The sequence below is a fragment of the Rissa tridactyla genome, chromosome 6 (genome assembly GCF_028500815.1).
Source record: "Rissa tridactyla isolate bRisTri1 chromosome 6, bRisTri1.patW.cur.20221130, whole genome shotgun sequence".
Classification (NCBI taxonomy): domain Eukaryota; kingdom Metazoa; phylum Chordata; class Aves; order Charadriiformes; family Laridae; genus Rissa; species Rissa tridactyla.
In genome coordinates, this window is record NC_071471.1 from 29773261 (window position 1) to 29795470 (window position 22210).

The 22210-nt window shown below is 56.3% G+C and overlaps 2 protein-coding genes across 5 annotated transcripts; both read right to left on the minus strand.

Annotated features, from left to right (window-relative positions):
• Positions 1-3509: 3509 nt before the first annotated feature.
• Positions 3510-5300, minus strand: LOC128911005 (receptor-transporting protein 3-like). The gene is made up of 2 exons (XM_054205189.1): positions 5155-5300; positions 3510-4059 (listed from the first exon to the last, which is right to left on the minus strand). The coding sequence occupies exons 1-2, from the start codon at positions 5298-5300 to the stop codon at positions 3510-3512; spliced, it is 696 nt and encodes a 231-aa protein (XP_054061164.1).
• An 8686-nt stretch (positions 5301-13986) lies between these two features.
• On the minus strand, positions 13987-21164 carry PDCD1 (programmed cell death 1). 4 transcript variants are annotated; one of them, XM_054205181.1, is made up of 6 exons: positions 20963-21164; positions 20085-20327; positions 17525-17857; positions 16382-16537; positions 15697-15731; positions 13987-14856 (listed from the first exon to the last, which is right to left on the minus strand). In XM_054205181.1, exons 2-6 carry the CDS (start codon positions 20191-20193, stop codon positions 14638-14640), a joined length of 852 nt encoding a protein of 283 aa, XP_054061156.1. In that variant the 5' UTR covers positions 20194-20327; positions 20963-21164; the 3' UTR covers positions 13987-14637. The 4 variants fall into 4 exon arrangements, with proteins under 4 accessions (XP_054061156.1, XP_054061152.1, XP_054061155.1 ...); XM_054205177.1 differs by lacking the exon at positions 20963-21164 and having other exon boundaries at positions 20085-20701; XM_054205180.1 differs by lacking the exon at positions 20963-21164 and having other exon boundaries at positions 16382-16534; positions 20085-20321.
• Positions 21165-22210: the final 1046 nt, after the last annotated feature.

Sequence of the window (22210 nt, forward strand, 5' to 3'; positions counted from 1 at the left end):
CTGAGGGGCTGGCCACTGCTCACCATCCCTGGGGATGAGCAGAGCCATGGGGGCTTGCTCTGAGCTCCAAAAGTGCCAAGAGCCACGAAAAGCAGCACTTCGAAGGGCAGTTTGCTAAGAAACAAGTGGAACATGGGCACAACTGCACATCGGAAAGGGGTATCCTGGAAGGAGACCAAAAATGAGGCTGCATGCGTGTCTCTGAGTAATGGGGAGGGGATGAAGGGGCTGCACAATGGAGGGGACATGCATGCACGGTGCGAGGAGACAGGCAGGCAGGCAGCAGAGGGGAGGGGACCAGGGAAAAAGCACGCAAGGCTGTGGGTGGGGGAGCGCGGGGTGTGTGCAGAGGGCATTGCAGGGGGGGTGAGGGATGGCTCTGCCCTTGTAAAAGAGCATAACAGACCCAAGCAAGAAAACAAGGACCCCTGCAGGGATGCAGTCTCCACCAGAGTTGGCTTCCCAGGAGGAGGCAAGGGAGTTCCCCCTCAGCAGCTGGGTGGTTGAGGAGGCTGCAGACAGCCAGACATGATGACTGGGGCTGGGAAAACCTCAGCATGGAAAGAAGAGGGCTACGGGCAAAGGCAGCAAGAAACTTGGCCGCGTCTCTGCTTCATGACATAACGCCGGTGGCGAGAGGGTGGGCTGCTCCCAGCACGGGGAGAGCTGCGCAGGAGGGAAGGGTGTTGGTCCCGGCTGCAGGATCAGCCTCCTCCTCCCCAGCAGAGCCACTCAGTCCCCGCCGCCCCAAGCAAGGAGAGACCTCCTCCAGAAAGACAGGTACATTCAGACACAAGACCCTTTGGGTCCCAAGAACTCCCTCAGCCATGGTTCCCCTGCCAAAAACTCTCGGGACATCACTGATATTCGTTCCAAGGGGGACAGGTCATGCTGGCTCTTCTACCCGGGGAGGTCCCCACTGGTGGCACCACACGGTCCCCAGCCCTGCTGCCGTGGCACCACTGTCCCTCAGGTGGAGCTGGGGACCAGGAGAGCTTTGAGGCCCTGCGCTTTGCATCATGTGCATCTCCAGTGCTCCGAGAGTAGAACATCACAGCAAGAGGCCAGTTCATCCACAGACCAGGACCATGTAGGTTATGGTTTGGGAGGACCACGCTACAGGGAAACAGCTGGGCACAGGGATGGGCATCCCTCATCTGGGGAATGCTGGTGTGTCACTGGTCCCAGTGCTTCCCAGTGCAGTGCCAGAGATCTTGCAGCTCCATCTGCTGGCTCCACGGCCAGGGTTTGCAGAGGCTGTGGAGGAGGGAAGGCGCTGGGGAAGGGGGAGAGTTGGTGGGACGAGCAGGACAGAGAGCTTAAGAAGCAAAATCTGCATGGCCCCTGGATCACAGAGGGTTTTCTTCTCACTTTCATTTTTTTAACCAATAGCCTGCATGTTATATATGAAAATAGGGGAGAACCTTACAGCAGGGAAAAAAGCAAACCCACAGTGAGCCGTGCAAGCAGGACCCAGCCAGGAGGAGAGCACTTGAGAAACTGCGCAGCCAGGGCCCAATGCTGTGCAAGCTGCACCAGTGACACTGGGTTTGGTTATTGCGTTTCCTTCAGCCCATCTTTCTTCCATTAATTCAGTCGTTAAATCCATTCTACCATCTCCATCTTCAGCATCAAAGCATTTGCAGAGTCAAGAGGGGACGGATGCAGCTGCCTCGGTGGCTCTGCGGGTCTGGCCCTCGTTTGCCAGACAGACCAAGAAATGATTTCAGTACCCAGAGTAGTCTGGGGGTTGTTCACTTCAGCTCTTCCTACTCGCGGTGAGCAGCAGCAGCTCCCCCACTGTTTGGTTTCTGCTCCTCGACCACCCAGGCAGTGTATGAAGCCCAGAGAACACAGCAAAGAGAGAGTGATGCAACTCAGTTCAGGGGGTGGTGGGTGTTAGAAACCCCCACCCCAGCAGCTGGCATCCCAGCACTGTCAGGTGCCTGGTGCCACCAAATCGGTGCAAGCTGGGAAGTTGATGGAGTTAATAAAAGTCATTCACAGGCCAGGAGCCCCTGGCCAGCCTCTCTGTGAGATGTAGTATGTAATGAAAATGAAAAATACGATGAGGAAGGCACAGGCACAACAGGGGTGATGTCTCATGAGTTGCTTCTAAACCCATCCAGGGGTCAGTGGTGGGCTGGCAACTGCACGCTCACCTTGATTTTTTTTCACCTTGGTTTTGTGCGCCCGAGTCATGCGCACAGGACATGGTGTCTTCATGGGTAAGTCCTGCAGAAGCCTAGCAGCTCCCCTGCAGGGAAGGTAGGAGGCTGAGGGGTGTCAGGCTGCAGGGGAACAGCAGTTTTACTCCCCACTTTATGATACCCACTGGTCCCTGAGCCCTGCAGGGCGACATAGCAGCAGGTGGGAATCAGCATCCTCCCCTTTGCCCAGACCCTGTAGCCCAGTAAGTGCAATTCCCCTATGATTGACCTAACAGGGCAGAGACTTGGGACTTGCTGCCGCAGCCTTCTTACGTTTGCCAACCTTGGGCACCCTTTGCCCCCCCGGCAAGGTGCCCAGCCAGGTGGGAGGGGTTTGTGTTTGCCAGGGTGTTTTTCAAAGCCACGGTGGGGCTTTGGAAGGGACCTTAAAGATCACCTAGTTCCAACCCCCTGCCATGGGCAGGGACACCTCCCACTAGGCCAGGTTGCTCCAAGCCCCATCCAGCCTGGCCTTGAACACCTCCAGGGATGGGGCAGCCACAGCTTCTCTGGGCAACCTGTGTATCACCTCCCTCACAGTAAAGAATTTCTTCCTAGTATCTAATCTAAATTTTTCAGTTTAAAACCATTACCCTTCATCCTATCACTACACTCGCTGATAAAGAGTCCCCTTGCGAAAGCTCAGCACCCAGATATTTCTAGGGGACGAAGCAAACCCTGTGCCCCTGGTGGCACAAAGGACTTCCACGGGTTCACAGGGCAAGGGCAGATGCTGCTGTACACAGCTCATAGGAGGCAGTGCCAGCCTCCACAGGCACTGGATCCCCGTGACTTTGCTGCAAACCTCCAGCCCTAGGTGCCCCTCAGTTGCTTTGGGTGCCCAGTTCCACCAAGGCCAAAGGCAGGAGAGCATCGGGATGTGTCTCCCTGGAAGCTGAGCCCAGCTGGTGGATAAAGGCAGCCCCCAGCTTCCCACCGAGCTGCTCACACATACCTAGAAAAAGCTTTGGAAAAATTAAAAAGCACAAATGCATCCTTGGGCTGAGGAGAAACGGCTTGTTTTATTCTTGCAAGTACACTCCAGCTGTCACATGGGGCAGCTGAGGGTCTTCCTCACGCTGAATATGTCCCATAAGAAACCATCAGACCCCCCAGGCTCCCCGAGGCTGTGGGATGAGTTGCCCAGCTGAAGCACCCCAGTGTGTCCCTGTCCCCTCGGATCCGGGGAAGCCTCGCCACACCACAAGGGAGGGCTGACCTTGGGCGCCCAACTTTAGAAGCACTCCATCAGCCCTCCAGGCCATCCCTCCTGTTCTTCTTTGCGAGCCATAGCTCCCACTACTTCTTGGTGAAATAAAGCAGGATGAAGAGGAGCACTGCCAAAACACAGAGCAAAAGGATGATGATGCAGCAGCAGCATTTCCAGGGGAAGTTGCAATTGGAGGGCGAGGGGTGGTGGGTTGGGGTTACATGGGGCCTCCTGCCCTGGTGTTTCGGGGTGTGATGGGCCTTGGCCATCAAGGGCTTCCAGGCATCCGACGCTGGGGCCGGCCTCGACTTGCTGCAAATGCCGAGCTGGCAGCCCTCGCAGCGAGTGCTGTTGTGTGGCCCCGCCACCGGCGCATCCACCACGACTTCCAGGAGGTCAGAGGGCTGGACTGGCAGGTGGTAGAAATACTGGAGGATCTTCAGCACCAGGTTGTGCAGGAGCCTCTCCACGGTCTCCTGGTTGAATTCGGCCTCCTCCAGCCGGGGGTCGGGGCACCGCCTGCACGCCTGGCGAAAGGTTCGCATCCGTACCGTGCCCTGGCCCAGGCCCCGGCACATGTGGAACAGGATGTGCACTTTGGCTGAAGACCACTCCTGAAAGCACTGGGAGCACCGAAACCTGCCAGGGCACGGAGGAGACCAGCTCATCTCAGTCACCCCATGCTAAGCCGGCAGCTTCCCGGGCCATCACCAGGGCAACCAGGCTGATGGCTTAACTTCACTCACGCGAGCTTTTCATCAAACTGTCCTCCCCGTAACAGCATGATGCCAGTCTGGGGAGTTCAATACAGATGTGAGCTCAGGGCTGGCCCCAGCATTAAAGATTTTAGGAGCCAGGCTGCCTGCCAGGACCATCCTGGTCCCCTTTCCTAGCCCATCCCAGCCCCACTGCCTGGATCAGGGGTCCTTGGGGTGGGAAGCAACAAATACCAAGTCTATCTGGGGCTCCAGCCCCTCACCCGTGCTAGCTCATCACAGCTCAGCGGAAAGCTGACGTCAAACCCAGGGATGGGGGAGTCAAAAAAAAAAAGAAGAAAAATAGAAGGAAGGTGTGGGTGGAGGCTGCAGGGCAGGTGAGGAGATGTCTTGAGGAGTCAAAAGGTGTGCAGCCTGTATCTCTTTGTGTTGCACAATCTGTTGTGGGGGGCTGGCAGCCAAAGTCTCCGCTTGCTACCACCCAGGCAGGGTGTCTGGTCGATGCCCAGGGTCCTGCCTGGGGTGGAAATGGTTGGATGGGGCCTCTCATCAGCTGTGCAGGGCCACAGCCTCTCTCCGCTCCTGCACCCCGCAGCCTGATGCAGATGCAGGGACTGCTCAGGCATTGCCCCATGTCCCAGCAGACAGCGGCTCTCCTTCTCCTCAGCCCCTGGGTGCAAACCCAGAAGATTTGGCTCTAGTGTGGTAGAACTACCCCTGCTCTTCGTATCTGGACACCAACATGGAAAAAAACTGGCCAAATGCCAGCTGCCCTTTGGCCCTGTGGAGCTGCCGCACTCCCCTCCCCTCCAATTATTGTGATTTTTTTCCAGTTTGGCAATAACCTGCCAAGCTTGGAACAAAATGGGAAAGCCCCTCCCAGCCTCACCCACCTCCAGACTGCCCCTTTTGTGTCAAAAGCTGTTTCCTACAAGCAAACTTTGAGTAAGGGAAGGTCCACATGGCAGCCCACCATCCCTGGTCCCACTCCGACAGGGACCGAGCTGGCAGCCCCTACCTCCCAAGAGCACGGCGCTGCACAAATTCCTTCCACCCAGGCTCGAGGACATGCACCTGCAGGGTATCATCTTCCTGAAGCATCCATGGTTCTTTCAAGTGCACATCTGCAATCTTCTCTGCAAAAATGTCCTGCCAAGTCCTCATGGTCCCACGTGGGGCTGGGGAAGAGGCAGTGACCAAGTTTGCAGCTTCTGAGTGCCGATATATGTGTGCAACTGTCTTTTCCCCTAACTTTTCCTCTTTGCACAGTGTTTTTGTGCTTGGAGAGGGGAACCTTTGCTCCCACGTGAGCAGCACCGCCCCATGCCGATCCCTGTGCCAACAGGCTCTGCTGACGTTGCACCAGGTCCTGGCCAGGTGAAATGTCCGCCAAAGCAAGGACAAGGCAGGCTTCCCCAAGCCCCACACATGAAGCCCTGGCCTTGCTGAAGCCGTGCTCTCATGATGCTGTTCTGTCCATAGGCAGAGATGTTGGAAACGAAACGCCCTGCCAGGCTGCCCGTCCCCATAACTACCATGGTAGCAGCAGAGATTGTGCCTAGCATAGGAATAACAGAAGTGAAACCCACCAAAAACACAGAACTCAGCAGCTGATAAAGCCCCAGGTAGCCTTATCTCTCTTGATAGCTGCCACCAAGCATGGGCTGTTTTTAACAACTTTCAGCCAACTCGAGCAGAAAAAGGCCTGACATGAAACCGCAGAGTGGAAAGTCAGGGAGGATGGCACCACATGTAAAACCGAAAGAGGTGAGGTGTGCTCTGAGCTGAGAGCACCCAGGGAAGGTATAAACAGCGGGCCTGGGGCTGCCTGCAGCCCTCTGCCCCCCAGCTCACCCCTCTCCGGGTGCGTGGGCCTCCAGGACATCCCATGGAGAGCGATGCAGGGTGGGGAGCAGGTTAGATAAGATGCCAAGTGATAACTGGCATTGAGTTAGGGAAAGATCTGGAGCTTGATGAAGCAAGCTCAGCTTGACTTTGAAATAAAATAATCTTATCTAGAGTGAAGCTTTCAGAGGACCCTCTTGTGCACGGAGAAGGCAAAAAACTCCCCAAAATGCCTGGCCTTGGGGAAAATGTACCAGGTGGCTGCTGAGGATGAAGCCACCATGGAAAGATGGCAGCTACTCATGTTAAGTGTCCGGAGCATCACTCAGGCTTCCAGAAGCAGGGAGGGTTTAACGCAAAGACTGTGGGATATTAAAGCCCACAGTAGGACAGAGCTTTGCTTAAAAAAAAAAAAAAAAGGGGGGGGGGGCAGAAGGATCTAGGAATCAGCCTTAAAATACTTCACATTGGTGTCAAATGAATTATGTCCCCGTGGCACCCCAAAAGCCGCCTGGGGCAGCAGGATTGCTGAGGACGTAAGTGACGCCACCTGTGGCCTCGCAGGAGGGGCACAGTGGCTGCTGGCAGTAGGTGACAGCGGCTCTGAGGTCTTAAGAGGCACCAGCACACCAGGCTCATCCTCCAGATCCCAAAAGAGAGGCAGATTATATAGATAAGTCCCAGTAACCACAGGTTGGCAGGGAGCATCTGATCTTTGCTGCTGGAAGGTAAAAGCCAGCGAGTCATTTTATACCGAGAGCCCTCCAGCACCTTCACAACATGCACTGCCCCTCCTGTGAGCGCGTAAGGAGGTGACAAGGTCCTGGGGCAGAGCTCACCTTCAGCTTTGAGGTTCTTCCCTGCTTTGAGGTCCTTCCACCCTTAATTACGCCTTGATGCTGCGATGTGGAATAGAACTAGAAAGAAGAAAAGGAGGTTTCCTGGAAGCAGAGGATCCAAGCCAAGGTCTTCAGGATCCTTACAGAGAGCTAACAAAGCCCTAACCCGTGGATAGGACCTGAGTCACCCACTATTCAAGAGCCCTGCCATGGGGACATGGGGTCCCGTTTGGGCTTGGGCAGCGCCCTACAAGCAGGACAGTGTAGGAAGTGTTCTCCCATCAGCATTTCTAATGCTCACAGATGGGGACTGATGGACATCCCTGGCTCCGGTCTGGTGCATGGGGAGAAAGAGAGGGAGCAGCAGATGTCCCTGCCCCCCCTCCCACTCCTTTCTCAGAGCACAGGGACCCCACTTCTATAGGTTCACTGTAGAAGACCCGTTCGTGCACCCCCCCCCAGAGAGGTCTCCAGAGCAGCAAATCTCCTAGTGCAGAAAGCTGGCAGCATGCAGTGCCTGGCATCCTCATGCCACAGCATGGTACGGGGAGCCAACAGGTGACCAGGATGGGACCACCTGTCCTGTGCCACCTGCCCATCCCCTGGGGCCCCTGTGTTAGGGGCTGAGATTTACCTGGGGGTGGTTGAATGCAGGAAAAACCTAAAGGTTTTGATATCTCCCCTTTACTTCAAAGGCAGCCATGCCTGTGTTGAACACCTTGAGCTATTTTGAGATGGAGGAGGAGCCCCCCGGGGAGGCAGCCCTCTCTCCTGGCACTCTCATATTCACCCAAACAAACCGATCACTTCATCTGGGGGATCTGTGGTTTCAGCCCAGCCCTTCCTCCCCGAGGCTGCTGCTGCAGGGCAGAGGGATGCTCCCCACCAGGGCAGACACTGCTCCCCATGGTGCCCACCCGGGGGGGCCACAACACCAACCCTCAGGCACACAGCTCAACGGGGGTCCAGCGGCACCCCTGGCATGGGGACGGGCCCCTGCCTCCAAAACACGGCTGTGATGGAAACCAGCCCCCTGTTACGTCATGGCAACACAACTCAAATCACGACTCACGGTGCACCGAGCCCTCACAGTCATCTCTGAGAAGGAGCTCGGTGCTGGTCCCTCTATTAAAGCCTTTGACTTGCTTTTACTAAAGGGACTTTCCCAGAACCACCCACAGAGACGAAACTGCTTTGACGTCCTGTTCCACTTCACATACACCTCCCGGCGCTGCCCGAGTACCTTGACACTTACAGGCACCCACCTGGAAACAAAAGGTGCTCCTGCAGGTCCTCCCGCAGCCTGGCCTCGGCAGGAACCAAGGACAATCCCTGTTCCAGCCCTGGCATGACCCCGCTGGGCTGGCCAGACCTGCTGGGGACAGACCCTTGCCAATCCTTTCCATCTCGGCATGCTGGTCGTGGCTCCTCCACGGGATGCATGAAGGAGGCAAACACAAGGTGCAGCCCAGGCCGTAATTCCCCTGCCGCTTTCACACAGCCTGAAATTATTTTTGACTTCAGCTCCCAGCCCCGGGTGAGCCGCCCAGGCAAGAAGAGGAAGGTTTCCCAAAGTTCTTTCTCCTCCTCTCCATCTCTCGCTGTGTGTCAGCCTCCCCATCCCCTGCCCCTCCAGCCCAGGGACAAAGTGCCCACACTGTCCTGCTTGGCCCACGTGCCTCCCATCCCTGCTGAGACATCCAACCTTTCCCTTTGGGGTCACTCCATACCCAGCTGGCTCCATCCTGACAGAAGTCCCCAGGAAGAGCACAAAGGGATATTCAACCACGGTCCCCAGGCAGAGCAGGACATCCCCTCAGCAGCAGGGATGCTGTGTCTGTGGGCACAGCAGGGCTTGCAAGACGGATGGAACTGCCATCTGAGCAACAGCGTATAACCCTAAACACATCTCTGTCTTTCACTGCTTGCTTCACACCGGGGCTTTTTTCCCACTCTGAAAACTTCCTTCATCTTTTCCTGCACTAAATACACCCAGTTCTTTTCCATCAGTCATTCTTTCAGGGCATTTCTGCTCTTTTTTCCAGGTCATCAGGGTGAATTTGATTTCTAACCCACCTCTCAGATGGCCCTTACATCCTTCCTCAGTAGCATATTGCCTTCATTTGAGCCATGCTTCCCCAGAAAACCTCTGTTTGATGTGTCTGCTGTCACAAGCTATTGGTAACTGCTCATGGGATATAGCTTCTTCAGTAGCCATCCATTCACAGTGGCAGAATTTCCCATTCCCCTAATTTGCTTGTGAGAACATCACGTAAGGCAGCACCAAGATAGCATCACTCCCACTTTCCCTGCAGTACCCAGCCCGTCACCTTAATGAAGGGAAAATGAGGTTGGTTTGACACAACGTGCTCCTGCTAAATCTGTTCTCAGCCCCAGCACTGCCCTCTCGGTGTTTACCGCTTGGTGGCCTTACTAATTTGTTCCAGCAGCTTTCTGGGTACGGAGGTAGACTGACTCATCTAGTATTTCCTGGATCCTCTTTTTTCCCCCTTCCTTGAAGCAGATGGTGAATTGGGCATCCATATGCTCCTGGGACATGGTTCCACACCAGCTCTCTGCGCCCCTGTCCCCCTCCAGCCTTGCCACTGTTGACAGTGAATGGTTGTCACCTCATCACAGTGAAACCCGCCACCTCTAGCGACAAGCAACAGCTGTAGGATCCCTTCCAGGCTGGACTGTCTTAATACTCAAGCCCTTGAAGTAGAAGAATACTCCTGTCCCAGGGTGGATTTGAGGCAAAGTGGATCCTCTGGAAATAGGGATATGCCCAAGCTGGACTGCAGAGAGGGGATGTTGCCCCATCACCCTGCACTTCTGGGATGGAGAGGGATGCCAAGCAACGGGGAGAGAATAAGGGAGGAGGTGGCTGTGAAGATGCAAGCAGGTACCACCCCAAATGGGTTTGGGCTCCCTGTTCATCTAGCGGGCCTTGCGATGATCCCTCCAGGCATAAGGAGAGAGCTCGACCCCCTCTGACAAGGCTCTGCCCCCATCCTGTGGGCAGTGGTTTTAGTCTTGGGGGCGGTGGAACAGGCAGGCCCAGAGCTCATGCCTGGCCCTCCAAGCCCCTGGGCACCAGCATCCAGCCTGTCGGCATCCTCCTCAAGCAGCACATCCCACCAAAGGAAAGAAGAGAGAGAAGGAGAAACCCTGGAGCCAACTCAAAACAAAACTAGAGAAAGCAAAATGAGGGCAGTGGGAGGAAACGCACATGTTCTGCAAGCCTACAGCAGGCTTGGTGACAGGCAGGGAGAGGTTCTTGGTGGGACAGGATGGAGGAGATGCTGTGAGCCTGGACTCCTCAGGACACACCAGGGCTCTGCAAGCTGGCCATGGTTAGAGGTCCAGGCAACCTGCCCAGCAGCCCATCCCTCCCAGCACCAACAACAGCACCCACCAGCTCAACCCAGCCTGTCTCTTCCAGGACCAACAGACGCTTTCCCAGCGAGCCAAGGCCATGGCACTGCTCCCATACCCCAGTGCCCGACAGACCAGTCCCACCCACAGATCACCCCATTAACCCAGAAGCCAAATAACCCACACACCCTGCTGCAGCACCTCCAGCCCAACCTCTCCCAAACTAAAACTAAGCTCTGAAACCTCCCAGTGACCAGGACAGTGCTCACTTGTAAGTGACCTTACTGCTACATGACCTGACCACCTCTTCTCCCCCTGGCTTCTGCAATGTCCCATTTTGCAGGAATAGCGCGTTGCTGCTCCATGGCATGGCTCTCCTTGAAGACCTGCAAGCAGTAGGAGAGGACTTCTTCTCCATCTTCATCTGCCTGCACAGTTTTCTTAAGACCTCAATTTTGGGCTCAGATTTCTTTAAGAGATACTTGCTGACATGTTGTTCCCAATCACCTTTAATCAAGGCCTGGGGTATGTAAGGGGGCTGGCTCTCAAGCACCCCTATAGAGGATTTTGATTGCTTAGGGGTAGGCTGAAGGCACACATCCGTCTTCCTGCAGATGCTGACAGGGATCAGTTCCAGCCCTCTGAGGTCTCCCAGTGGGATCTGGCCATTCCCCATCTGCAAGACCCCAGCGTGGGATCAGGGATGAGCTCAGCTCTCTGGAGGTCTCAGCTGATGTGGGGTCCCAGGGAGATGACAAAGCATTTTTGGCACTGACGGTGGTGGCAGCCACTCCTCGGGGGAGCGCCGGGTGGCCGTGGTCGGAAGCGGTTGCTGTAACCACCAGACCAGAGTGTGGAGGAAATGCAGCAGCTTCAGCGCCTGCAGCCGCCCCCTCAGCTGCAGCCGGGTCCTGGCATGGGGAGAGCTGCAGCAATGGACGGGGTGGCTGGGGCTGCGTGTCTGCATGTACTTGGCACACAGTAGCTGTGCAAATCTGGGGGTGTGCGCACAAATTTGCGCGGGGAGCTGTGTGCACGTTTGTGTGTGCATGAGCGTTTGTGTGTGCTTGTACAAAAGGGTGCACGGCCAGGCAGGGGGTGCTTGCTCTGGGGTAATACAGGGGGGGAAAAAAACCTGGAACCTCCCCAGCTTGGCTGCTGGGCGCTTGTGAGCACAAAGCACGGGGTAAGGGGCTGTCAGAAACATCCTCCATCACTCACATCACGATGCCGGTAGGAAAGAGGTGGGCAGACACAAACCTACACCCTGTCCCCTCTTGCCCTTGCAGAAGCCATTCCCGGAGATGGCACATGCTGAGAGCATGGAAGGGTCAGGTCCAGGTGCTATGTAATTTTATAGGATCTTGTTCTTCTCCTGCTTGCACTGCTATAAGCCTCATTTTCCCAAAATGGGATGCTGAGGACCAAACTGGGACCCTGCTCTTATTCTGTCAGTGGCCAGTGGCTTTGAGGCATAGGGGTTAGCCCCAGCAGCTGCGACACCGCAGGGAGCGAGGTTAAAAACCAGAGCCAGGTGGTGGGGTCCGCCTAACCACCCTACAGCAAACCTCCTCTCCACAGCCTAAACCAAAGACCACTGAAACTGTGCCACCCATGCCCCTCCAGAGCCAACAAAGCAGCTGCAGCAGAAAGGATGTACCCCAAAACCGTACCGGGCCCATTGCAGCCCAGTCCCTTCTTGGTGCAGGCAGGGAAAGCCAAAGGACTTGAGGGTGTCAGCTCAGCCTTCCACAGAAAACCTGACGCAAACCTTAGCATCATAGGTGGAAATGAGTTTGCTTGGGTCCCTGCTTAATTTGGAGCGGAGAAAAGGGGCATAAATGTGCCAGTTGGCCCAAATAGCGGGCAGGCAGCTGGTATGGGTGCAGTGGTGGGCAAAAGCAGGACGGCTGTGATATGGAGGGAGGGGTAGGGCAAGGTGGGATGTGGGATGGTGGAACTGGGAAAGCCAGAACTGGGGGCTTCTCAGGACAAGAGGTAAGATAACTTCCTACAGATCCCACGCAGTGACTCCAGGAAGACTGAACTACAATCACCATGCTGGAGGGAGAGTCAAAACGCTCAGCAGCTGCTCTCCTGGCTTGCATGGAAAGACAAGAGTAGCTCCTGCACATGAAGGTGCTTGGCTCCTCATCCCCAAGCAAGATGCTGGGACGTGGGGGATGAAACCCATCTCAGGGCACTGCTTGTTTTGGGGACGCTCAGTTGGGAGCTTGAAACCTGCATCCCACCCAGAGCTCATCCCAGCCCTGCTCCTGCTCTGGCTGGCACAGACAGGGGGAGCATAGCTCTGGTCTCTGCTGGCACCGGGCTCCCATCTCTCCAAACAGGGATGGGACACAGTGCCTGGAAGCATCCCCACGACTCACCCTACATGTCCCCGGGCCCCAGCCTTGCTACCTTCAAGGGGAAGGATCACAGCCAGGCTGCTGGGGAGCTGGAGGGGCACAGACACTGCCACGGGCTGGGTGCTCTCCCATCCCCAATGGCAGCGGGAGATGCTTTTGCTTCACCTCCAGTCCCACTGGTCAGCTTGGAGCCTCTGGCCAGCTGCAAACCACCATTGGTCAAGAGGGGAAGGGACCCATCCCTGACTGCTCTTGGGGGAGGGGGGATCAACCTGCATCAACCAGGGGATGCAGGAAGGGATGAAGACCCGGCACCTCCGCTGCCCAAGAGGCAGGATGGAAAATATGAAGCAGGGCCCACCCTCTTGCCGGCATCGTGTCTGACGGGAAAGCCAAAAACAAAACTGCTGACTGAGCTCCCGCTTCTCGCCCGCTGCGGCTGCCTCCTGCCTCGGCTTTCCGGGCGAGCTGAGCCCGGCTGGCCACAGCAGGTCTCTGCCGGAGCCACTGGGGCAAGGAGCAGGGCTGCTGCTTGCAAAAAGCTCCAATGGGTTGAGCCATGCGTTGGCATGAGTGAATGTTGTGGGAGTTACAGCTCTGCCCACGGTGGCTTCTGGGAGCCAGGAACCGATGGGGACCACCACATCCGCTCTCCTGCCCTGAGAAAAGGTGAAAGCCATCCCACCAGACAAATGTTCATCCCACCTATTCCCCTGTGGAGGTTTCTCAGGGACTTTCCAGCCCCCACAGGGGATAAACTGCGGTGCCTGGCGTGTCTCACCATTCACCCTGCTTCCAGGCTGGCTCCTGCAGGGCTGTCCTGGTTTCACTAGGGGTAAGAGAAAAAGAAACCTACTGAGAGTGACACCGAGGTGCGAGATGCAAGTGACTCTTCTCTGTTTCCGCTGGGTTTCATGGTCTCCTGGCAGGTCTCTGCTGCCTCCAAAGCCTCTCCTTACTGAGGTTTCTCCCCTCTCAAGCAGCTGTCACTACTTCCCGTTCTGGTTTCTGTCAGGCAGCACGGCCCCGGCATTGCTTTCAAGAGGGAAAATGGAAGTTTGGAGCCAGAAAGCTGCACTTAGCACCATGCTGTGACCTTTGCCCCGGCTCATGGCACCCAGGCCACCAGCACGGCAATGATGCTCATCCCCAACAAGTTGGGCGAGCGGTCCGAGACAAGCCTGGTAAGGGGGTGCTTGGTTTGCAGCTGCACCTGGGTGACCGGCTCAGACGGGCGAGAGCAAAAAGAGCGGTGGCTTCTCTAAATTATTAAGAGCAGCTTTGTGGAAGAGCGGCTTGCGTATCACACAGAGAGGCCCAGGAACCACAACAGACGCTGCCACCTCCCGGCTCTCGCCTGCGTGCTGCCAAGAGCCGTTATTTGCCTGCCCACGCATTTGCCATCACGAGTCAACAAACTCCCCGGACGTGAAATCCTTTATTCACCCCACAGGGGTGGATCCGTCTCCCACCTGTGGAGGGATGGGCACGGGGATAGATTTCCCTTCTTGCAGAGGAGGAAAATGCCTGGAGACAGGAGGAAAACCAGCCGCCCACTTCCCAGGGGTTTCTTTAAATAGCAGTACACAAGGCAGTCTCTGCCCTCAGCCCCAGCCTCCTGTGAGCGGCATCTCCCAGGATCCACTCCAGCTCTGGCCTCCGGAGTTTCATCCCACAGTCGTGCTTTGCTAGTTGAGTCAGACCCAGGCGAGGGAAGCAGCGTGGCTGCTCCAGAGGGCCCTGGGTGGAGGTAGAAAACTAAGACACAATGTAAAACCCCCTTTGGGACAGACCTGTTGGCATCGCTGCTCTGCCCCAGCCCATTCTCCCTGCCCTGAGCAAAAAGGCGGCACGTGGAGCCCAGCAGGGACATTCCTCATCCTGTGGTACCCACCCCACAGCCATGATCCCACCATGGCCAGGACTGTCCAATATCAACTCCAGCAGTGGCACCTCTGTTGCTCCGGTCCTTGCACGCTGGATCTTTCCCGACAGCAAACTGTGGTGGGAGCAAGGGGCCGGGGCAGCTTGTCCCTGCCCACACCCCCCAGCCAGGAGGGACCCCAGCCCTCAGCAGGGCTGTAACTGCAGCTGCCGAGTTCTCTCATCCTGGTGTTTCTTTGCCCGCTCCGGTGTGATGGGTTTCTCCTCTGGGAAGATGATGGTGGCGTATTCCGTCTGTTCGACTGGCCGGGTCTCAGAGGGCATCTGGGTGCACTGGTCCCGCTGAAACTCCAGCACACCATAGTCCACAGTGGACACAGACACCATGGGGGGCTTCCCTTCCTTCTACAAGGAAAACCCGTCAGGGCAATTTATCATCCAGAGGTACCTGCCAGCCCCAGAACAAGCCCCCTTTTTACAGCAAGTGCCAAAACCAGCTCTGAAGCGTCCCAGGAGGGTGAGAGCAATACAAAACAGAAAGACGCATAGACCTGAGATAGCATTTGCCCAGAGAAACCAGACCATGAGCCTTGGAGTCACCGCCAAGGCCATGTGGGTCTCGGTTCTCTGCCTCTCAGGCAGGTGGAGCTTCCCGCTTGCCCGGCCATTGAAGACAGGGTCATGCCAGGAGCCCTTTTCCCACCTCTCCATCGGTCTCCAAGCTGGCACAGGGTGCACAAGGAGAGCCTGGGACTGAGTTTGCTCATCTCAGAGAGGGGAGAGCAAGGGGGGACCTACTCGTTGCCTTCAGCTACCTATTGGGGTTGGAGAGAAGATGGAGCCAGACTCTCCCCGGCAGTGCCCAGCAAAGGGAAGAGCAGAAACAGGGACTAGCTGCAGCAAAAGAAATTTTAGCTTAACATATTTGGGTGGGAGGGGGAACATTTTGTCCCATTTTCTACAGCAACACAATCCACTGTTAAAGATAACCCCGCTTTGAGCAAAGCGTTGGACTACAGAGGTCCCACCCTATCTCAGGCAGTTTTTTGATTGTGATGGGGCTGTGCTGCAGGTGCAAAAAAGCAGTTGTAGCTGTGCAGAAAAGATCTTGCAGCATCAGAGAAGATAGGCGAAGCGAGAAGCCTGTGAAGGGCTGATAAAGGGAGGCCCTGCACCCTCCGCACCCCAGCGATGGCGCAACGCTCCCCTGCAGCATGGCAGGGCATCAAGAGACAGAAAACTCACCGCTGGTGCGTTTTCACTTGGTGGTTTCTGCACATCTGCAAAGTAACACATTTGTTTAGAAGATGCTTGTGCGCAAGACAGCATGAGCATCTGGGGCTGATCCAGCACCCACATCCGAGGCGACTGCTGGACACCACAACCATTGCACCATGCTTCCTCCTTCTCCACTCAGGGTCTAACCCCCTGATCATTACAAGCACAAGTGAGATACCAGCCCATGGTCTAGGGTTTAATTGGGCTTAGTGGGGTACAATTCCTCTGGAGTCCCCTCTCGGAGAGCCCCCCTGGCTGACCGTGGCATGGCCGAGGTGATGCCCAGTGCTATGGCAAGGAGACAACAAGATGCCCTGAAGGTGCCTGGGCAAGGTGCATGGGAGGGACTCGCATGCAGCATTAAAACACCATGCTAACCAGTGTTTCAGAGCCACAGCACATGGCCTGGGGGCTCCATGAAGGGTGAGCATGGCCCAAAGCACTCTTCTCCCCTAGGCATGGAGATACCTGTCCCATGGGGGCGTGTCACAGCTGAGTTTAGCGCATTGAACCTGCCCGTGTACCCCAGGGAGCTGCAGGCATCCGGCTGCCCCTGGATTCAAGCTGGGTTTGTTGGGTAAGCATCACCACGTCAGGTCCCCTGGCAGACCCCAGCCCCTTGGTGTAGCACAGCCCCCATGAGTGATCATACCTCCTCTCCTGTACGTGATGGTGAGGTAGCCAAAGATCAGCAGGATAACCACCCCAGCCAGTAGCAGGATGCCCAGGAGCACAGCCTTGATGTGGTCCGGGGAATTGCCTTCCTCCATCTCGGGCTCTTCGGTGGCATTTGTCTTCTCAGGGGCTGCTGTAATAGCCATCCAAAAAAAGGGGGAACAAAACAGCTGGTCAGGAGTGTAAAATGGCCTCTCTAGTCCCCGACAAAGTCAACGGGGGAACACAGGGTCTATCCCCAGAAAGGGCTGCCACAGCCCCACCATCCTTCCAGGGCCCCTGAATTTGGGCTGACGTGGTGAAAGTTTTGGCCATATCCCATTCCTTCCCATTGCAGGTGGTGAGGATGATCCCACACTGCTGAGAGCTGGGGTTCAAGGGGCCAGGGCACTGCAGTCCTGTGGCATGACCGCATGCCTGGCAGAGCCCCATGGAGGGCATGGCTTTCCCAAGCCTCCCAGCTGTTTCTGCATCCTGGAGACAGCACAGCTTCAGCTCATGTTGGGAGGAGATGTTGTGAAAGACAGCAACTTTTACAGTGTTTTTCCTTTTTATAAAAGGCCATCTTCAGCCCCCCAAAACCTCCATGCTGCTAGGCAAGTGCATGGCATATCTTCCTGTGAGATCTCAGTCTCCCACACCATGGGGCTACAAGATCCTCTCAGGGCATGGTTTTGTAAGAAGAGTATCTACACCAACACCGGCTGTTCAAGGGGTCTGAGCCCTGGTCATTACCCCAAACACAAGCCTTGTCCCCAAATAAAAGAGATGTTCAGGGGTGCAGGCAGCTCCCTGCGCTGGTCTCCTGCCTCCATCCATGGGTAAGGACTCACTCCTCCCCACAGCATCGCTGGGGACACAGCCCCAGCAGGATGGAGACCTCCTGCCTCAGGGCCAGATCCAGCCACAGTGCAGATGCAGGACAGCCTGTGTCCCTGGGTATCAACAAGGCATGCAAAGGAGAGGGGAAAGGGCAGAGCTGTGCTGTCCTGACCCACACCACGATCTCCCCCAGCAGGGTAGGACCTGCCTTGTGCCCTTGGGGCTGCAGTGTGCCTTAGGGCCATAACAGCACAGGACATCAACAACCTGTCCCCATCAGCTCAGCCCCAAGGCTGACCTGTGACAACCAGGTGGGACCGGTTGCTCTCCATCACTTTATCAGGTTCAAAGAAGGTGATCAGCCCACAGTAGTAGGAGCCCGAGTCATTCTGGTGAAGGTTCAGGATCTCAATCTTGAAGGCAGGAGTGTGATTGGTGAGCAGGTACTTCTCCGTCTTCGTCTGGGGATTGTTCCGGCTGATCTCAGCAATTTTTTGGGCTTGGCTGTGGTTGGTCTCCTTGTACCAATTGAGGCTGTACTCCGAACCGGAGTCGTTCTCCACGGAGATGTTGCAGAAGAAGGTGGCTGAGCCACCTGCAGGGAGAGTTAATACAGCTGGGAAGAAGGTCACTGTTTGGGAGAGAGGAAACAAGGAACAGACATGGTTACAGTGGGCAGAGGTCTCAGAAAGAGCTGCATCCCCCCGTGCAGGAACCAGGGATGCAAAGAGGGTGAGAGCCCGCCGTGCTCCGCACTAAGCGCCCCATCTCATGGAGGGGTGATGGGCTCCTACGTCCTAAACCCAGAGGCTCCACGAGTTCCTCAGCAGTTTCACTCTCAGATCCTGAAGGCCTCTACGGGGATTTACAAAAACCTCCTGGCGAGTGCTTATGAGCCCAGCCTCGTGTCACGGCCAGCACCAGGCTCACGTGCCAGCGATACAGGCAGCCTGGTGCTTGGCCAGTCCACAGCATCACCCCGGATCACAGGGAGGTACATCAGCCCTTGTCTCTCCCCTCCCAAGTGCGTGCCTGCCGGCCAGAGCGCAGTAACTGTACTGTGAAGTGGTTTCAGCAGAGCAAACTGGTCTCTGGGCTACCTAAAATTAGCCCAAAACACCTGTACTGGGGAAAACAGATTTGGGGGGATGATTATTAAATCTATGTTGTATTTTAATGTCTGAGTTACCCTTCCTCCAGCTGATGTTGCCTCTGAAAGCGAGCAGAGCGACCAGGTCCCAGGCAGGGGCAAGACCCCACGGTGCAGCGCATCTCACGCTGGGGTACTCTGGATCTGCCCGCTGCTCCATGCTGGGAGCACAGAGTGGGCAGGGGCTGCCCAGGGCACGGTATTTGCCATCTCCAGCCTGAGACCATCTGACAGGGCAGAGCGACCTGGAGCTCACAATGCCATCCCTTTCCAGCCGCCTGTCCCCTCCCCGCATGTACGTGGGCAGCCAGGCATCCCCCTGGGGGGTCCTGGGCAGGCTTGCCAGGTTAATCCCAACACAGAGGGCGATCAGCCATGGCCGCAGCCCCCCCCCGGCCCTTAACACCAGCCGTGCTGCTTCACCACATTTCCCTGCCCATGATCCCAGTGGGTTCATCCCCCCCGGGCAGCGGGGATGCTGCAAACAAAGACCACGCTCACATCTCGGCTCAGCCAGCCCCATCCAGCAGCTGCCGCATTAACTTTTGCTCAGAGTAATAAAAAGCAGGAAGAAGTATTTTTCATAAGCATTATCTGACCAAGAAATTCAAACCATCAATGCTTTGAAAAATTCCTGCCGTTATGAAATTTATCTTTCCTTTTCAGAAATCGCTGCTGACAGCAGCCTCAGGGCTTGCAGGCAGAGTTAGAAAAGTCCATGACTCCCCCCCAGCACTGGCCTGAGGCCACAGCACCGTGCCCTCATCATCACCAACCAGAAAGGGAACTGGGACAATTCCTTGGATAGATACAGTATCAGATGGAAAACCGGGCTGAGAAATGAGGGATGAGGACACAACAGGAGGAGGGAGAGAGAGAAATGCCCTGGTTCCCACAGGCAGCACTGTCTGCGGCAGTGCCCACGCCAAGAGATGTAATTTTTGCAGTGTTCTGGGTTTCTTGTGATTAACAGCAAATATTCGGCAGGCTCGCAGCTTTGCTTCCTACCCAGTGCCACTGCCAGCAATGAATGAAGCTCTCGGAGGATTTCCGAAAGCAGAGGTTGGGCTTACATGTTTCCCTGCATCTTCCCAGCACCAGAGGTAACATCTGCTCCAAGAGATGCCCAGCCCTGTGCCCACCCTTGGGGCAGAAAGCACCCAAAGCCACCAAAGAAAGAGCTGGGCTGTGAGGAAGAGGGAACACGGCTTCACCGGAGCTCTCAGTGAAGTCTGCACCCTGCTCGGACTCACCCCTTCGCCTCCGCCTCCCATTCTCCCCCAAATTTCACCCTGAGCAAAACTGCATGCAGGACCCCATCTGCCTCAGGGTCAAGCCCAAACCAGAAGGTGCACCCCAAGGGCACAGCCCAAAGCCATGAGAGCCAGAGCAGAAAACCCCAGACCCCGCAAGGCGCTGGCAAACCCAGAGGCTCAACACCAAACCGTGACCACGGACAGTGTGCCCACAATGGGGTGCCGGCACCACAGATATGGGACCTATCTCTTTTCTCCATCCTTTAACCCATTTTTACACCAAGCATCCCCATTTCCCTTGCTTCAGCAGCGCGTACCCAACAGCTTTGGGTTTTTTGCCTTCTTGGTGCCAGAGCTATTTTTAACTACAAAGCTCCCAGCCCTACGACATTTTCCACCGGCTGCGAACGACATGGGCTGTGCCGGTGAGCGTGCCACGCTCCAGTACCTACCCCGGCGGCAGCCAGCCAGCATGGGGCCGCAGCAGAGCAGGACGGCGTAGAGGCCGGTCAGGGCCACCTCCATACGGCCCCACATCGTCTTCGAGGCATCCGGAGCCATGGCGAGGTGGTCAATCCTCTGCCCGGGCAGGCGTGCTGTGTCGTGCCGTGCCGTGCTGTGCTGTGCCGCCCCCGGCTCTCTCCGTGCTTCCTTCCCCGCAGTGGCAGCTTGTTCTCCGGCGTGTGCGGCAGGGGCTGGGGTGGAAATGAAACGTGCCCGTCTGTGCCCCAGAGGGAAACCCGGGCTGCCTCCCGCCCCCGGCTTCCTCCCCGCAGAGGCAGGGATCAGCTGAGCTGAGCCTGGCCCCTTCGCCTCCCGGCACGCTCCCAGCGCGCTCCCACGCAGGCACCCAGACACCCAGCAGCGGGGACAGGCATCGCTCAACCTGCACCCTTTTTTGGGGAAAGCTCCCAGGGATGGAGCGGGCGGGGACCACAGGGGACATGTCCTTGGCTCCAAGCCTGGCCCAGGAGTAAAAGAGCTGTCTTGGGCTCCTGAGCACCCATGGGTGCTGGGTGCCCATGGCCGTGTGGCACTGGGCAGCTGGGCAGGGTCTGAACAGCCATGGGGCACCCTGAGTGTCGTTTGGCAGGGTGCTCCCACCGGGAAGGGAAGGGAAGGGAGCAGAGGGAGAAGGAGAAGGAAGTGATGGAGAAGGAGAAGGAGGAGGAGAAGGAGAAGGAGAAGGAGAAGGAGAAGGAGAAGGAGAAGGAGAAGGAGAAAGGAGGAGTAGGAGTAGGAGAAGGAAGAAGACGGAAAAAGAGAAGAAAAAGTAGGAGATGGAGAAGGAGGAAATGGAGAAGGAGAAGGACAAGTTTTGCCTCCTTACACGTGTTTCTCACAGAGAGCAGGGGCAGGTGCCTGGGGCCAAGGTGCTGTTATGACCTTTGCAGCAGACTTCTTCAATTTCTCCGCCGGTGATGTTCCCCGCTCGCTTTGCTGACTAATACTCGCATAGGAAATAACCAAAGGTGAAAGCAAGCCGTGGCTGGCTCCTCCGCTTCTCTCGAACACAGTCTCGGTGCCCCGCAATTTTGTAAAGCGTCAGGGGAAAATTAATAATCGGGGTGAAGGATGCAATTCTCATAATGATTTCATTATTTTCCGGGCTTTCAGAAACGAGCTGCGGGGCTGGGGCTTGCTCACCTCTCACTTTCAGACACAGCCCCAGCAGGCGAGCGGGCTGGGGGAGCCACCCCTCCTTCGCGATGGCCGAGGAGGTTGCTCTGAGCCAGGGCAGGCAGGGCTCACCCTGGGTTGGTGGCTCAATCCAGGCTGTCCTGGCTCCTCTTTTCCAGTTTCCTCCTGTTAGTGCAGCATCACTCCTTCCTTGTGAGCTTCTGGTCCTGCTTGGGCCACAGTGCAAGCCTGGGGGGCTGTCACCTCCTTGTCACCTCCTTGTCACCTTTTCATGCCACCTGGCCTTGTTCACAATTTCCTGCATTCTCATTTTAAAAAAAAAAAAAAAAAAAAAAAAAAACTAAACTAAAATGAATTCCAGAAAACACGGAAGCTCACAGCAAGGAGGCTTTTCCACCTTGAGGCTTTTTGTCCCCAGATGGTGACACCAGGCACCCAGGCTGGGTGTGGGGAGGCTTGTTCGGCACTCACAACATGTTTTGGTTTTCTAAGGGCGGAAGATGTGACCGGTATCGCCACGGAGATCACGACTCACCGAGCCAGGGATCGGCAGGAAAAACTGGCTCATCCTTCCCGCCCCGTGCAGCAGCGGAGGGCTCTGATTAAAATCGTAGCATGAATTGCTCAAACTTTCCAACACACGCTCGAAATGAAGCGTAAGCCGGTACCCGGGGCGGGGACGCTGCCGCGACCACTAGAAACCAGCGGTGGCTGAATGCAGACCATACGGCAATGTTTTTAGATCCCCAGGTTCCTTTGGAAACACGTGCCCAAATACTCCCCACTTGCTCCCCAGGTATCCACTGATACCGAAGGCTTTCCAGGCTGCTTGGGGAGCAGGATGAGGCCGTGTGTGGCCAGGAAGCACCAGGGGAGCTTGCAGAGCGAGCAGCAGAAACCACAGGGGAGGGCAAGCCGGGAGGTCTCCAGCAGCATG

Coding starts and splice junctions, on each gene's coding strand:
- LOC128911005 (XM_054205189.1), bottom strand. CDS start 5,300: ATGAGGACTTGGCAGGACATTTTTGCAGAGAAGATTGCAGATGTGCAC. Junction 4,060..5,154: donor CAGCGCCGTGCTCTTGGGAG/GTAGGGGCTGCC, acceptor GTGCCCTGGCAG/GTTTCGGTGCTCCCAGTGCT.
- PDCD1 (XM_054205181.1), bottom strand. CDS start 20,193: ATGGCTCCGGATGCCTCGAAGACGATGTGGGGCCGTATGGAGGTGGCC. Junction 16,538..17,524: donor GTCCCACCTGGTTGTCACAG/GTCAGCCTTGGG, acceptor TGGCTATTACAG/CAGCCCCTGAGAAGACAAAT. Junction 15,732..16,381: donor CATCACGTACAGGAGAGGAG/GTATGATCACTC, acceptor GTTACTTTGCAG/ATGTGCAGAAACCACCAAGT.